The following is a 16,800-nucleotide window of genomic DNA, read 5'->3' on the forward strand; positions in this document are numbered from 1 at the left end:
GACCGGTTTGGTTCGTGCGTCCCTCTCCTGAACACATTTGATCGCTTACTCCATCCCAGAGTGTTCTTACGAAACCAGAAAGAACAGATAGCTGGTTCTGTGTCTGTGAAATGCAGGCCGTCTAAAACGCCAAGCCCAGGGAAGGAGGATGTCTCTTCCCTGGTCTAAGTGCTGCCCTGCGTCGGACTCACCACCCTTTCATTCTGTGTACTATGATTATTTCCCTTCCTAGTGCTTGTCCTTACTGAAATAATGACGTTTTCAGTTGCTTAGGTTTTGTTGAACCTCTTGGGAATTCTTCCTGCCCCTTACAATAGGCTTACCATGTAATTTTCCACCAAATCAATTTCTCCTTGCACAATGCATTCTGGGTCCAAAACCTGGCTCAAGTCTGGAAATGGGCCAGGAATCATGATTGTTACTGAGGCGCTTGCCCTTGGCTTCCTGGTCACCCATCCTTGATATCTCTTAACTGTATGGACTGAATAGTGCCATCACTGGCTGGCTTAAGACTCCATCCCTAGCATTCTCACTGGCCTAGGCCAACACCAATGTTCACAGACTGTTGCCCACCCTGGCACCTCGTCAATGTATTTCCTCCAATAAAGACAGTTCCTTTCCAAGCGATGTGCTGATCTAATTGTGGCAGACAGAATAATGGCCCTCAGAGGCGTCCATGTCTGAATCCCCAAAACCTGTGTCTATGTTAGGTACATGAATTCAGGTTAAAGAATTTAAGATAGAAGGTGGGGTGCATGGGGATTGGAGGCTCACAGGCCATGAGATTGGCTTGGGATGGGGTGATAGATGGAGCTAAACCATTTTGCACCCAAGTCTCAAGGCCAGTGTCTTGGTCCATTTTCTGTTGCTACAAAGAATACCTGAGACTGGGTTATGATTTATACAGGAAAGATGTTTACTTGACTCAGTTTTGAAGGCTGGGAAGCCCAAGAGCACGGCAACAGTTTCTGGTGGTGCTTTTGTCCTGCATCATGACACAGAAGCGAAGTGGAAGGGGGAGTGGGACAAAACATGAGGGGTGGCCTCATGTTATAATAACCCAACCTGTGGCAGTTAATGCTGTCCGGAGAGAGCGGGAATCCACTCACTCCCTCAAGAATTAGCCCAGTCCCTAAAGAGCAGCATTAATCTCTTAATGGCCTAACCGCACCTTAAAGACCCCACCTCCCAACACCCCCACACCTGGACCAAATTTCCAACATATGAATTCCAGGGACCCACTCCAACCACAGCAGCTGGGAAAATGGAGGCCAAGAGCTAGGGATGAGTCTGAGTCTCCCTGGGTACTGAGACAAGTTCACCACTTTGGCTCATCTGAGAAATTCATTAACAATTCATTATACACCCCCTCCTGATGGGCCACAGAACACACTCCCAGCTTTTTCATGGCAGCCTGAAGGCTGCAGCTTCTTGTCTTTCCACACCATTCCACATCTTCCTGGCAAAATCCCAGTCGTGGGTTGTGCTCTCAGAAGACCTATATGAGGAAAACAGAGGTCATCTTCACTTTGCAGTCTGAACTCTTTTCAAGGAAGAGCAATGTATTTCAGTTGTCACATTGTATGATGATTGGTTTAGCAGGCACAGCAGAGCAGAAATGGAATCAGCTGCCAGGGGCATTTTGAACATCTTCCAAAAAACAATTTTAGGCCATTTTGAAATCTGTAAACTTACATAGAAATGTGTATTGTCCTTATATTCAACTTTCTATAAAGTATATTTTACATTTTAAAAAAAGACTGCCTTTCTTTTGATGTTGTTGACAAAAAGAGTCAAGCTCTGTCAAATACTTAAAGAGGTTTATTTCTGAGCTAAATATGAGTGACCATGGCCCAAGGCAGTCTCAAGAGATCCTGAGATGTGCCCAAGGTGGTTGGGTTGCAAGATGGTTTTATACATTTTAGGGGAACATAAGACATCAATCAATGCATGTGAGGTATACATTGGTTTGGTCTAGAAAGGTAGGACAACTGAAAGTGGGATGGGGAGAGATGCAGGAGAGTGACCTTACAGGTCATAGGTGGACTCAAAGATTTTCTGATTGACAATTGGTTGAAAGAATTATTATCTAAAGACCTGGAATCAATCAACAGGAAGGAGTGTCTGGGTAAATATAAGGGGTTGTAGAGATCAAGTTCTTAGTGGTAGATGAAGTCTCATTGGTGGCTACTGTTAGAAACAATTGATGGTAAATTCTGATGTTTCTGATATGGTTTGGCTGTGTCCCCACCCAAATCTTATGTTGAATTCCCACATGTTGTGGGAGGGACCCGGTGGGAGGTAACTGAATCATGGGGACAAGTCTTTCCCATGTTGTTCTCATGACAGTGAATAAGTCTCACGAGATCTGATGGTTTTAGAAAGAGGAGTTCCCCGGCCGGGCGCGGTGGCTCACACCTGTAATCCCAGCACTTTGAGAAGCCAAGACGGGTGGATCACAAGCTCAGGAGATCAAGACCGTCCTGGCTAACACAGTGAAACCCCGTCTCTACTAAAAAATACAAAGAATTAGCCAGGCGTGGTGGCGGGTGCCTGTAGTCCCAGCTACTCGGGAGGCTGAGGCAGGAGAATGGCGTGAACCCAGGAGGCGGAGCTTCCAGTGAGCCGAGATCGCACCACTGCACTCCAGCCTGGGTGACAGAGCAAGAGTCCGTCTTAAAAAAAAAAGGGGGAGTTCCCTGCACAAGTTCTTGCCTGCTGCCATCCGGGTAAGACGCAACTTGCTCCTCCTTGCCTTCCGCCATGATTGTGAGGCTTCCCCAGCCAGGTGGAACTTAAGTCCAATGAAACCTCTTTCTTTTGTAAACCGCCCAGTCTTTGGTATGTCTTTTGTTTTTTTTTTTTTTTTAGGACAGTCTTGCTCTGTTGCCCAGGCTGGGGTGCAGTGGCGCGATCCCGGCTCACTGCAAGCTCCACCTCCTGGGTTCATGCCATTCTCCTGCCTCAGCCTCCAGAGTAGCTGGGACTATCGGAGTCTGCCACCACGCCCGGCTAATTTTTTGTATTTTTAGTAGAGACGGGGTTTCACCGTGTTAGCCAGGATGGTATCGATCTCCTGACCTCGTGACCTGCCCGCCTTGGCTTCCCAAAGTGCTGGGATTACAGGCATGAGCCACCACACTGGCCGGTATGTCTTTATCAGCAGCATGAAAATGGACTAACATGGTTTCCTATGTAGACCTTCAAAGGGTGCTAGACTATCAGTTCATCTCTTCAGGACTGGGGAGGCCTGGAAGGGTAAAGATCCAGTTATGTTAGATTCTTTACAGATACAAATCTCTGCCCCACAGAAGACAGCTTTGCAGGGCCATTTCCACATATGAAAAATAAACAAATTTGGGGGTAATTATCTTGATTTCCTTATCTGCCATGTGATATTGCGCCAGAGTCAGTTGGACTTGGTATCTTATTGCTACAGTCTGTTCTGTCAGTCTTAAGACCTCTATTTTATTTTTGAGACAAAGTTTCACCCTGCCACCAGGCTGGAGTGCAGTGGTGTGACGTCGGCTCACTACAACCTCCACCTGCTGGGTTCGAGTAATTCTTGTGCCTCAGACTCCTGGGTGGCTGGAATTATGGGTGCACGCCTGGCTAATTTTTGTATTATTAGTAGTGATGGGGTTTCCCCATGTTGGCCAGCTAGTCTCGATCTCTTGACCTCAAGTGATCTGCCTGCCTTGGCCTCCCCAAGTGCTGGGATTACAGGCGTGAGCCACCTCACCCAGCCAAGATCTCTATTTTAATGTTAATGCTGGTGAGTTTGTCTAACCCCAAAAGGAGAGGAGTATCATGAGGCACGCCCAGTCCTCCACTGCTGGTCACGGTCTGAACTAGGAGGCGCGCCCAGTCCTCCACTGCTGGTCATGGTCTGAACTAGTTTCAGGTTTCTTTGGAATCCCCTTGACAGAGAAGAGGGGTCCATTCAGCTGGCTGGGGGACTCAGACTTTTGTTTTTGGTTTACAATGTAGAAGAATATTAATTACTGGAAAAACATCACACATAACTTATAGCAGCTTCACAATAAGGGATTACATAAAAAAACTAAAGCAGAGTAAAACTGTTTTATTTCCTGTACTGGAAAATATTACTTTCTCTGGGCAAGATGGTATTGCAAGTTCAAGCTTAGAGGCTGATACGGTTTGGCTGTGTCTCCACTCAAATCTCATCTTCAATTCTCACGTGCTGTGGGAGGGACCCGGTGGGAGGTAACTGAATCATGGGGGCAGGTCTTTCCCAGGCTGTTCTTGTGATAGTGAATATGTCTCACGAAATCTGATGATTTTAAAAAGGGGAGTTCCCCTGCACAAGCTTTCTCTCCTTTTGCCTGCTGCCCTCCACGTAAGATATGACTTGCTCCTCCTTACCTTCCACCATGATTGTGAGGCCTCCCCAGCCATGTGGAACTTTAAGTCCATTAAACCTTTTTTTCTTCCCAGTCTTGGGTATGTCTTTGTCAGAAGCATGAAAACAAACTAATACAGAGGCCCTCCCACAATTCTCCCCAACCATGGCTACAATAGGTAATTTTTATTTAAAACAAATTTTTTTTTTTGAGACAGGGTCTTGCTCTGTCACCCAGGCTGGAGTGCAGTGGCATGCTCTCGGCTCACTGCAACCTTTGCTTACCAGGTTCAAGCAATTCTCCTGCCTTAGCCACCCGAGTACCTGGAACTACAGGTATGCACCACCACGCCTGGATAATTTTTGTATTTTTAGTGGAGATGGGGGTTTCGCCATGTTGGTCAGGCTGGTCTCAAACTCCTGACCTCAGGTGATCCGCCCGCCTCAGCCTCCCAAAGCGCTGGGATTACAGGTGTGAGCCACCATGCTTGGCCTATAATAGGTAATTTTTAAAACAAAAATTTAAAAACCAGCAACACTTCATAGACCAAAAATGAATCAGAAACACATAGCAGCTCACAAGACCCAGACTTTGGGCCTGTGGGGGCTCTGGGCCCAGAAAGAGGGAAAGGTGCTTGGGAAGGCTGTCCCTGAAGAGTGAGGGGGCAGAAAGTGCCTGAGAGTAGTGGAGAACAGCCAAGAGCATCGCTGAAAACCAGGGCTGGAATAAGTCTCTTGCCTCTGTAACTGCCCTATGGGTTCACCTTGCCTGCTGCCTAGACAGAGCCCATTTACCAAGACAGGGGAATTGCAATGGAGAAAGAGTAATTAACGCAGAGCGGGCTGTGCAGGAGACCGGAGTTCTACTACTATTACTCAGTCAGTCTCCCTGCGCATTCTGGGATCAGAGTTTTTAAAGATAATTGGGAGGGTGGGGCTTTGGGACATGAGGAGTGCTGATTGGTCAGGTTGGAGATGGACTCATAGGGGGTCGAAGTGAGGTTTCCTTGCTGTTTCCTGCTCCTGGGTGGGTGCCCGAACTGCCGGAGCGAGATTACAGGTCTGGGTGGTGTCGGCTGATCTGTGGAGTGCAGGGTTTGCAAAATATCTCAAGCTCTGATCTTGGGTTTTACAATAGTGATGTTATACCCAGGAGCAATTTGGGGAGGTTTAGACTCTTGGAGCCAGAGGCTGCAGGACCCCTAACCTGTAATGTCTAATATTGTACCTAATTTGTTAGTCCTGCAAAGGCAGACTGGTCCCTGGGCAAGAAGGGGGTATTTTCGGGAAAGGGCTATTACCCATTTTGTTTCAGAGTCAAACCATGAACTGAATTCCTTCCCAAGGTTAGTTTGGCCTATGCCCAGGAATGAACAAGGACAGCTTAAAAGTTAGAAGCAAGATGGAATCGGTTAGGTCTGATCTCTTTCACTGTCATAATTTCCTCAGTTATAATTTTGCAAAGGCGGTTTCACTTCCATGAAAGGAATGTGAAAAAACATACAACTTCTGCAGCGATATCTGGAGATGGAGACGAGGACAGCCCTCGGCCCAGCCTCTTGCTGGCTCCAGGACTGGATCTACAGTTCCCAACGGCAAGGCCAGGCAAGCACCCAAGCATGACCCCAAAAGGCTGGACGGAGGCTCCTGCCAGAGCATGACACACAGTGAATACTCAGGGAAACAGAACATAAGCCCCCTCTGCAGAAGCCTGCAAGTCTAGATTTCAAAACACAGGACTCCAAGAAGACAGATAACAGTATAACTGCCATCAACTGGTAAATTCCGCCCAGGGGAGATGAAAACAATAAAGCACAGTTTAAAATAAATGTGTCTACCCCGGGCAGTGGCTCAGGACTGGCAGTGGCTCACGCCTATAATCCCAGCACTTTGGAAGACTGAGGCAGGTGGATGGCTTGAGCTCAGGAGTTCGAGACCAGCCTGGGCAACATGGTAAAACCCAGTCTCTACAAAAAATACAAAAATTAGCCCAGTGTGGCGGCACATGCCTGTAGTCTCAGCTACTTGAGGGGTTGAGGTGGGAGGATTGCTCGAATCTGGGGGGCAAAGGCTGCAGTGAGCCGAGATCACACCGCTGAACTCCAGCCTGGGAGACAGACTGAGACCCTGTCTCAAAAAATAAATAAAATAAATAAATAGAGGTGTTTGGGATTCTCATGGTAGATAAAGAAAGAAAACAGCCATGAACATTAAAAACAGATTATAAAACAAAAACTGGAAGAAATTAGACACAAAAAAGAAAATTAGAAATAGAGACCAATGCGGTTTTATTTAAAAACTCAACAGATTAAACAAACTAATTGGATAGAGACAGAACTAGTAAACTGGAAGATCGTAAACCGAGAACACAGAGACCAACACTGGGAAGCGCAGTTTGAGAGATGGAGAAGACACTGAATGGGTGCAAGCTACTCCCTTTTAGGAGATCCAGAACAAGAATTCTGTCAGGGTGCAGAGGTGCCACGGGAGGACAGATGGCCGGGAAGGGCTGGGAACTAAACTTAGCTATCTCAGGTGAGAAGACACGGCCAGCGCCAGGCAACACAGCCAAACCAACCTATACTCAGAAATACCACAGCGAAATTTCAGAACAAAGACATGAAAAGAGAAGATAGATTTCCTTCATGGAAGTAGCAATGCCACGGGCAGCAAACTTCTCGGCAGGGTAGCAGCAGTCGCTGCCCCAGAGGAAGGTCCTAAAATCAAGACAGGAAATGACTCAACAAGGAACGCGGCACCAGCTCCACAGCCACTCAATAATCAGATCAACACGAACACTTCATTCGTTCCTACGTTGGGAGGCTCACCCAAGAATACTTGCCAAAAGGCTACCAATGGATACAATCTGGCTGGGCAAAAACTGAGCACAGTAAAGGGCAAAACATGCTCGTACATACAATTAACTACTGACTACAAAAATTAATGTAGCATGAAAAATGTGCAACAATAACAAGCAAGAGGGAATACGCTCAAATGGTTAGTAAATGTTTTATTTGTGAAAAGAGATACTGGAATGCTGAAACTTGTTAGAAATAGCATCGTGCTGAAATCTTCCATCCCTTTCGCCACTCACGGCACCACCCATGTCACTCCTCATTCTCTCCTTGCTCTGCCCGGGTGGTTGGCCTCCCCACGCTCCTGGGAAGGTACTGGTTGTGCTTTCAGCTTCCTGATTGGTAGATAGTTGGGTATGTACGAAAACTTTTTTTTTGAGACAGGGTCTCGCTGTCACCGAAGCTGACATTAAGTGGCACAATCATAACTCACTGCAGCCTCAAAATCCTAGGTTCAAGCGATCCTCTTGCCTCACCCTCCCACACAGCTGGAACTACAGGTGTGTGCCACCACACCCAGCATTTTTTTTTTTTTTTTTTTTTTTAATTTTTGTAGAGACTGGGTTGCCCAGGCTGGTCTCCAACTCCTGGCCTCAAGTGATCTTCCCACCCTGGCCTCCCAAAGTGCTGGGGTTACAGGCGTGAGCCATCGTGTCCGCCCTAAAAAACATTTCTTACTGTGATCTCTTCACAAAAATAAAACGTAAATCCCCTCAAAGTGGATAGTCGTTTCTCCACATAATTATGTCGTTTCCTTAAAAAAGTGAAATCAGGCCAGGCACGGTGGCTCATGCCTGTAATCCCAGCACTTTGGGAGGCCGAGGGGGGCGGATCATGAGGTCAGGAGATCGAGACCAGCCTGGCCAACATGATGAAACCCCGTCTCTACTAAAAATACAAAAATTAGCTGGACGTGGTGGCGCACGCCTGTAGTCCCAGCTACTGGGGAGGCTGAGGCAGGAGAATTGCTTGAACCTGGGAGGCGGAGGTCGCAGTGGGCCGAGATCACGCTACTGCACTCCAACCTGGGCGACAAAGCAAGACTCCACCTCAAAAAAAAAAAAAAGTGAAATCATGGCAGACTCCAGCTAAACTGTCCGGGTTTCAAGAGTGTTTCTGGGTGGGATAGAGGGTGCTACTTTTCATTATCAGTTGGATCCTGGAATGAAGGTGCACGGGACTCCAGGGTTCCACATGACCACGCGAGCACCTCCCCTCCCGCCCGGTGTCATTTCATCTTCTTCCAAATTCTCAAAACCCTTCCTCAGGACACTCACTGCGTTTCCTCGCCCCCCTCACTCCTCCGTCCACTGCAGGAGACTCAGCAGAGGCAGCCTTACTTCTCCAAAGAGGACGGTCTGAGTCTGCGTTCCCCTGGCAGCAAGCCCTGAGGCAAGATTTGGGGACAAGCAGCTCCTGTGGGAAGTGGCTCCAGGAAGCCCCAGGAGAGAAGCGGGGAGTGAGCCCAGCGGGAAGGACAGGCAGCGAGGGCGGCTCCAAAGGTGGTGCCTCAGCAGCAATTCTTTTCTGCTCGGCTGTCCTCGAGCAGCCCCGCCCGCCCCGGGCCCTCCGGCTCCCCAGACGGCACTTAGCATCCCGCTCTCTTCCTTCCCCTCTGTGCCAGGCCGGTCGCCCCTGCAGACCCTCTCGGTCCCTACTTGCCCGTCGGCCACCGCCCCTTCAAGGCCACTGGCGCGGAAAAACGGATGCTACCGTTGGCCGCGTGCGTGCGCAGGCGCACCACCCCCTGCCACCCCCGCGCAGGCGCACCACAACCCCCCCCACCGCAAGCGCACCCACCCCCGCCCCCGCGCAGGCGCACCACACCCCGCCCCCTCCCGGGCAGCGCACCACACCCGACACCCTGCCGCGCAGGGGCACCCACACCCCGCCCCCGCACGCAGGCACAAACCCCCACAACACGCACACCCCCGCGCGCAGGCGCACCACACCCCTCGCGCAGGCGCATCACAGACACACTCGCGCGCAGCGTGGCGCCTGCGGGTTTCCGTACCGGCGTCTCCATGGCGACCGCGTTGGCTGGGTGGCCTCCATTGTCGGGCTGCTGCTCTCAGCGGCGGGGCTCGCCAGCGCTCCAGTGGGCGGGGGCGCGGCAGGTGAGACGGGGCGGGTACGGCCAGCTCGCTGAGCCCTCGAGGCGGGCGGCGGCAGGAAGGTGGTGCCTCGGCCCCTCGTGCCCTGTCGCCTAGCTCCAGCCGCGATGCTGACCGCAAAGGCTGCCCTTCTGAGGCCTGGAATGTGAGGCCCAGAGCGTCGGATCCAACTCAGCCTCGCCCGGATGGGGAAATCGAGGCAGGGAGCGGGGCTGGGCGTGCGTGGGGATCCCTTGAAGGCAGCCTCGGAAACCCCACGGAGCCTGCGCTGCCTGGGCCCTGTGTGAGTCCAGGCTGTTGTTTCACTTCTGGTTTTAAGATACTTTCCCTGTTCTGAGGTTTGAAGCCTCCCCTCCTCTGTTTTAAGTTCCGTGATTCGGAGAAAACAAGTGAACTGACCGTGAAAAAGCCCGCGGGCTTCCATGGAATGCAGGCTGCCTGGGGTTGAACCCTGCTGGGTCCCGGTGTCGCCTCTACCCCCCAATTAACTGCGCCCCTGGAGCAGTTCCCTAACTGATCTGCGCCTCATATGCCAATCATTGGGCTGTTGAGTGACTTGAATTAGGTGAACTGATGCATTCCAACGTTGATTCTTATTGCCGAATAAATTGTTTGGAAATTGCAAGTGGAAGTGTGCCTCGCTGAATGAGATTTTGGTGAACAATACTTCTGAGTAAAAGTGTTGCTGGACAACGAAAATTCGAGATTAATTTAACAGGTTTTTCCCCGGTGCTTAACTGGGTGTTAGCCAGACTTAGTTCTGGTCACTGGGTCAAAATGGTAAACAAAAGACAGGCTTCCTGGCCTCAAGAAACTAAAAACATAGTTCAAATGGCACAGAACCACACCAGAGGTAAGAAACAGTGCAAACTTCCACCCGCCCCCAGTCATTTCATGGAAGCGTTGCAGTTGATTTACAGGCTTTGAAATGTTCCGATCTGTTTACATCCCTAAAATGATCATTACTATTGTGCGCCTTTGCGTTTTCCAGGAGTTAAATCTTGGAACTCCATTGTACAAAGTGAAAGCAGAGAATTTTAATCTGAACCTCTTTGTATTCCTTTTTTTTTTTTTTTTACATGTTTAAAAGTCAAATTTTTGCTACTGCTTAGGAAAAATGATAGCTTTTAAAGCAAGTTACATTACAGTAGATCTGCCACACAGCTATTCTGTTTTGCCTCGGTATAATTAGTTGCTTCTACGTTTCCCTTTCCCGTGTCTTCAGGTGACTCCAGACCAAGGAGGATGAGCTGCTGTCCCTGGAAGAGAACGAATGGAGGAAAGCAGCTCCTACGAAGTTCCCTCTGTGGCTGCTGCTGATCTGGAGGAGGGTGCTGGTCAGACTAGGAGCTTGCCTGCCACCCCCTCCAAAGATGTTCACAAGGGTGTTGGAGGCATCATCTTTTCCTCCTCACCGATTTTAGACTTGAGTGAAAGTGGTCTGTGCCGTTTGGAGGAGGTCTTTAGAATCCCCAGCCTTCAAGTAAGTGGGGCTGCTCCTCAGGCTGTGTGCCCACAGGTCCCCTATAGACAGAAATGGGAATGTACCCCTGGGCTTTATTTGTAGGCTTCTTTCTCTTTGGAAATGATGAATTCTAAAATGAAATAGAGGAAAGGTTAACTCATAGTTTCATACGCCAATCACAACAAAATGGGAAATTCATGATGGGGACCAACCAATGGAAATAGTACATCTATTTAGATGAAGGTGTCTGTTCTCTTCCTTGCAGTTCATCTCTCAAAACCTGTGGTAGAAACTACTGCCAAACACCCTTGGTCTCTTAATTAAAACACAAAACCTTAAAGAAAATCAGGCAACATGAGCAGTTAAAAACTTTGTTCTCACCCATGATTTTGCTCATGTTACACACTGGTTTTACTTTGTGCCCGGCCCTTCTCCGGGTCAGTCCGCAGTAGATGCTGTCTTGTCCATGTGATTTCTAGAGAAAGCTTCTGTGAGGGCACAGCTTTGATGTTAGACACTTGAGGGTTCCCCCTGCAGCACTTGTCCCTGCTGGGACTCACAGAATTTCCTTAAACCTCATTTGGTTTAATCTGGAATGTCGGAATGATCATGTTTTCACATCATTTATTGTGAAAATGAATAATGTGAAAGTTCAGTGTCTGGAACATAGTTATGATATTGATTGACTTTCTTTTTGTATTTTTAGTAGAGATGGAGTTTCACTATGTTGCCCAGGCTGGTCTTGAATGCCTGAGATCAGGTGATCTGCCTGTCTCAGCTTCCCAAAGTGCTGGAATTACAGGTGTAAGCCACCGCACCTGGCCAGATTGACATTTTTGAGTGCTTCTACAAGAGCTATATATTTAGATTTTTAGTGGCCGCTTAAGTTATAAACTCTACATTTGCGTTGTCTTTGCTGTCAGGGCAGCGCTGGTCTTGCTCTTTCTTTCCTTCATGCTGACATCTAGGGTGAGGCACTGGTCACAGGGACCTGCCTTGTCCTGGCTCCTGTTACGCAGATGTCACTTTTAATGAACAGATATCGTCAGCCCTGAATAAGGGATCCAGCAGAGCCCTGAGGTTTCTGTTACCTTTATGCACAAAGGGAGAAGGAGAAAATTCCAGAGGTCTTCAGGCTTAATGAAGAAACTTGATAACTGTTTATACCTTTCAGAAGACAAATGTCAGTATAAATTTTATTACCATGGCATAGAGTCTTTAAATGTGGTAATCAGAGTGGTAGACTTTCTGCAGCTGTGGCTGCAGTCTCTAAAGTCATAAACAGCACTTCCAGAGATCCCCCATCCTCACATGAGGCTCCCAGGACCTAATAGGAAAGATGGAACTTGTATTGTGACATAGCCACCTCACTGTTCACCACATGAGAAACAAACTTACCCATCCAAACCCAAAGAATGGACTCAGAGAACAGTGGAAGAAAGACTTTTTAATGACGGTCTTGCAAGATTGGGTGTCTGATGGGCAGGCACACCCAGCAGGGTTGCAACAAGCCATTTATCCCCTGGTGCGCAGGTCCTGCCCCAGTTCCTCATAGGCTGAGTACTATGGGGGTCACATTCTTCCCAGACTTCGCCTATTGGTTGTTGGGTAGGGGCTGTAGGGCGCAGGTTCCTCCCCCAGATCCTCATAGGCTGAGTACTATGGGGGTCACAGTCTTCCTGGACTTCGCCTATTGGTTGTTGGGTAGGGGCTGTAGGGCACAGGTTCCTCCCCCAGATCCTCAGAGTCTGAGTACTATGGGGTCACCATCTTCCCGGATGTCGTCTATTGGTTGTTGGGCAGGGGCCTGTAGGGCACAGATTCCTCCCCCAGATCCTCATAGGCTGAGTACTATGGGGTCACAGTCTTCCCGGATGTCGTCTATTGGTTGTTGGGTAGGAGCTGTAGGGTGCAGGTCCCTCCCCCAGATCCTCATAGGCTGAGTACTTTGGTGGGGGGGATGTCACAGTCTTCCTGGACGTCTATTGGTTGTTGGGTAGGGGCTGTATGGTGCAGGTTCCTCCCCTGGTTCCTCATAGGCTGAGTACTATGGGGTCGCAGTCTTCCTGGACGTTCCCTATTGGTTGTTGGGCAGGGGCTGTAGGTATTTTCTTTAGGGTTGTCCTGCTTTATTTTGTCGTGGCCCACAATGCATTGCAATCCCAGTCAGCTCAGGGGCTCTTCAAGTATTTGACTTATGACCTAAGTGGCTGGGCAGGCTGATAAGAACGGACAAAACGAGCTATTTTGCGGGCTGGTAAACTTTCATCTGGTTTGGGTGAGGGCAACTAAGGGGTGGGGGCCAACAAGCAGGCATCGGCTATCCAAGTAGGGGCCTAGTACATCCTGTTTTTGTGTAGTTTGCTGACCTAAGCCAATTCAAGGCACTTTGTCTTGGAAATGGACCACTGTATATATTATTTCCTTCAACCATAACCAGCTCCAAGTCACAGGTGGTGCCTGCATTTCCAGAGGTGCTGGGGAGGAAGAAGAGTGTTATCTTTCTGAGATTCCTTTTACTGGCATTGAGAACGACATGGTTTCAAAGCTGAGCACTGGAATCAGCTTGCCCTGGGCGGGAAAGAACAGCACCAAGAAGCGTAAAACCACTCCTGCAGAGGCCCGAGAAAGGCAGCACGTGGAGGCATGCACATGCCTGTATGTGGGGGGTGCACACCCATGTACGTGGGGGCACACACTGTGACCTGTGATTGCCAGGATGCTTTCTGGAGACCGAGCCAGCTGCCAGCAAGCAGTGACTCGGGCAATTTCCTAACAGAGATAAGACAGTGTTTCCAATGCCTTTCTGAAGAGTGTGATTTTTCCAGTCAGTGTTTCTCCAGTTGGAATCTGTCAGTGATTTGGATCGGGGACACGGTGTTGAGGGCGGAATGGGGAGGCATGTGGCGCTCTGTGCAATGTGCAGTGTGTGTTTCATAGAGAAGGCAACGTAATCACAACAGCCAATCCACGCACTGTTCTTTAGTGCTTGCTCACATTGCCCTGTCTCACAGATGAGGACACTGGAGCACAGAGAGGTTCAGGAACTTGCTCAAGGTCACACAGCCAATAGATTTTGAAACCTAGATGTGGATCCAGGCAGTCTGGCTTTGAGATCATTGTTCCGAACATCTGTTTCTACTCCCTCAGTAAATACAGATATGCATGTAAATACATACAATAATGTGAGTATAAACAACTAGCAGCATTAATGACAGTATTGTACAAATTAGCTATGATCCTTCCACACTGTGACTGTAAAATTATGTAAATGTTATATGCATTTTACACAGCTAAAATCAGCGTGTATCCATTCATCTTCCACCTTCCCTTATTTGTCACGACTTTACAACGCCGCTGAGTTGGTGTGTCAATCTGCTTCTGAAATGCTGCTCGCTGAGGCTTTGCTGCTGATCGTAGAGAACACCACAGCAGACATCTCTGTCCCTGTCTTTCAGTTTTGTTTTAATGATTGAGTTTGGCTGAGTCCCCCAGACCAGACATGGCTCTGGCTATTTGCTCAGTAAGCAGGCAATTTCGGGGGCTGCCGAGGGCCAGGTGCCGCGGCAGGCACTGGAGAAACGGCCGAGACACTGAGTGTGGGGCCCCGGAATTCAGACCATGTCAAAGGCTTTGGGATAGAAACAGTGGTGTGCTGGGTCAGCAGCAGAGTGCCGGCTCTTCAGGAAGTCAGTTCCGGCTCCAAAGGCCGCTGGAAGGAGTCCTGGTTCTTTTCTTTCTGATTCTTTTGTCTACTGTTTACATCTTTTAAGGGTAAGATATTGGGTTTTTGTTTTTTAACTTAGTATATATGGTTCTGGTTGTTAGTAGTTCTTTTGGAAATAGATTTTGGATATATCATGTTTTAAAAATTAGTTGGTTGACAAAACATTCTCTGATTCTCTTTTCCATGGAAGCAATTGCATCTGCAAAGGAATGCCCTGTGTGTGATTCCTCAAGATTTCTTTCAGTTGCTTCCGAACCTGACTTGGCTGGACCTCCGGTGCAATAGAATTAAAGCGCTTCCTTCTGGGATTGGAGCTCACAAGTAAGTTATGTTTCCAGATTTTAAAAATCATCTTTTCAGTGCACGAGTGCCTGTTCTTTCGCTCCTTGTCCTTTACTCTTGATTGAATTTTTACCTCGGAATAGAAACATTTAATAGTATTTTTAAAGCCAGCTAAGAGGTGCGACGGCTGAATGTACCCAACACAGAACTATAACTTGGAATATTTGGTGCCACAGAGAATGCTGTAGCCACAGTGTCTTTTTGCTGGGCAGCCAGTGTGATTTTTGTCACAGCCGATTCCAGCTCTGACTCTCCTTGTGTGAAGCTGTCTGAAAATCAGAAATACCTCTGATGAGTTAAACCAGCAACTTTGGCCAGGCGCGGTGGCTCACGCATGTAATCCCAGAACTTTGGGAGGCCGAGGTGGGCAGATCACCTGAGGTCAGGAGTTTGAGACCAGCCTGGCCAACATGGCAAAACCCTATCTCTAATAAAAATACAAAAATTTGCCAGGCGTGGTGGTGGGTGCCTGTAATCCCAGCTCCTCGGGAGGTTGAGGCAGGAGAATTGCTTGACCCCAGGAGGCGGAGGTTGCAGTGAGCTGAGATCACACCACTGCACTCCAGTCTGGGTGACAGAGTAAGAGTCCGTCTAAAAATAAATAAATAAAAAATAAACCAGCTCCTTTGCTCCTGAGGGCTCCTGGGTAACCCACATTGGTTCTTGGCAAATAATGAGAAATTCTTCTCGCTTTGGAAAACTGGGAGCACCCAACCAAGCTCCAGGTGTCCTGTCCATTTCCACCACTTCCCTTCCAGGGGTTTCCTTGCATTCCCACTTGTGGGGTGTAATCCTGCCCATGGTGGAAACGTCACACCTCCTTTCCCCTCCTCAGCCTGGCCCTTCCCCAGCAGCCAGGACTCTACTCTCACTATGGAGACGTCCTCCTTTCCTGAGCCCTCTGCTTCTGTGCCCACATCCCCGGCGCCATGGCTTTTTCACCTTCTGAAGCCATGATCGCCCTTAACTCTTTTTCTTTTCTTTCTTTTTTTTTTTTTTTTTTTTGAGACGGAATCTTGCTCTGTCTCCCAGGCTGGAGTGCAGTGGCGCGATCTCGGCTCACTGCAACCTCCGCCTCCTGGGGTCAAGCGATCCTCTTGCCTCAGCCTCCCAAGGAACTGGAATTACAGGTGCCCGCCACCATGCCCAGCTAATTTTTGCATTTTTAGTAGAAACGGGGTTTTGCCATGTTGGACAGGCTGGTCTCAAAGTCCTGACCTCAAATGATCTGCCTGCCTTGGCCTCCCAAAGTGCTGGGATGACAGGCATGAGCCCCCGCGCCCGGCTACGTGAACCTCTTTTGACAAGTGCTGATATGAGGGCCCCATATCAGCTGGGGCCACGGCAGCAGCCCATGCAGGAGGGGCAGCCTGGGCGTGGCTGGCCACGGCAGGGCCTGGGTGGGACTTCAGAGCTGGTGGGATGCGGGTGGGTGTGGGGCCACAAGAAGAAGAGGGGTATCCAGGGTGCCCCCAGTTCCTACGTGAGGAATGGTGTCTCCCAAGAGCCATGGTGGCCTCCGTGGGACAGTAGAATAGAGGCTTGTAGGAGGCCCTTCACTTGCCTTGAACTCACTGGTTTTAAAAATGTTTTATAAGAAGTCGGTGTATTTTGCCACAGGTAATGGGAGAGAACCATGCATCACTCACCCTTCAGGCTCTGCGAGGAAGCTGCTTATCTAATGATAGGTGGTGTCCGGAGCAGGTAGAAACACACCCGGTGCATCTCCATGGGGCTCCTAGGGACTCTGGGGTCTGCAGGGCGGACCACAGACGGACCTGGAGGAGAAGAGTGTTCCGGGGCTCAGCTGGTACATCTCCCGAGCCCAGCCAGCCGCTTGTGTTTTGGGAGCTGCGTGGGAGCCAGGTGCTCTCTGGGCAGTTGTCCACCCTGTCCTCACGGCCTCGGGAGGCTTCCAAGCCTGAGGCTGAGAG

At 49.2% G+C, this 16,800-nt stretch overlaps 2 protein-coding genes across 10 annotated transcripts in view; one reads left to right on the plus strand and one right to left on the minus strand.

The window, feature by feature from the left end:
• The window catches only part of STK32C (serine/threonine kinase 32C), a 127,437-nt gene extending 118,809 nt beyond the window's left edge, over positions 1-8,628 (minus strand). Inside the window, exon 1 of the mRNA XM_057299019.1 lies at positions 8,496-8,628. Within this exon, the coding sequence (XP_057155002.1) occupies position 8,496 (1 nt within the window). The 5' untranslated portion in view covers positions 8,497-8,628. The remainder of the gene's footprint in view (positions 1-8,495) is intronic.
• A 484-nt stretch (positions 8,629-9,112) lies between these two features.
• Positions 9,113-16,800, plus strand: part of LRRC27 (leucine rich repeat containing 27) — a 63,818-nt gene continuing 56,130 nt past the window's right edge. For 4 of the 9 annotated variants that reach the window (XM_008969319.4, XM_063607608.1, XM_008969324.4 and 1 more), the window contains exons 1-3: positions 9,181-9,335; positions 10,558-10,815; positions 14,715-14,845. In XM_008969319.4, the coding sequence (XP_008967567.3) occupies positions 10,606-10,815; positions 14,715-14,845 (341 nt within the window). In that variant the 5' untranslated portion in view covers positions 9,181-9,335; positions 10,558-10,605. Of the gene's footprint in view, positions 10,186-10,557; positions 10,816-14,714; positions 14,846-16,800 lie in introns of all 9 variants that reach the window. The other 5 variants (XM_063607607.1, XM_063607606.1, XM_063607605.1 and 2 more) reach the window with 4 other exon arrangements.

Source organism: Pan paniscus, chromosome 8 (genome assembly GCF_029289425.2).
Source record: "Pan paniscus chromosome 8, NHGRI_mPanPan1-v2.0_pri, whole genome shotgun sequence".
Classification (NCBI taxonomy): Eukaryota; Metazoa; Chordata; class Mammalia; order Primates; family Hominidae; genus Pan; species Pan paniscus.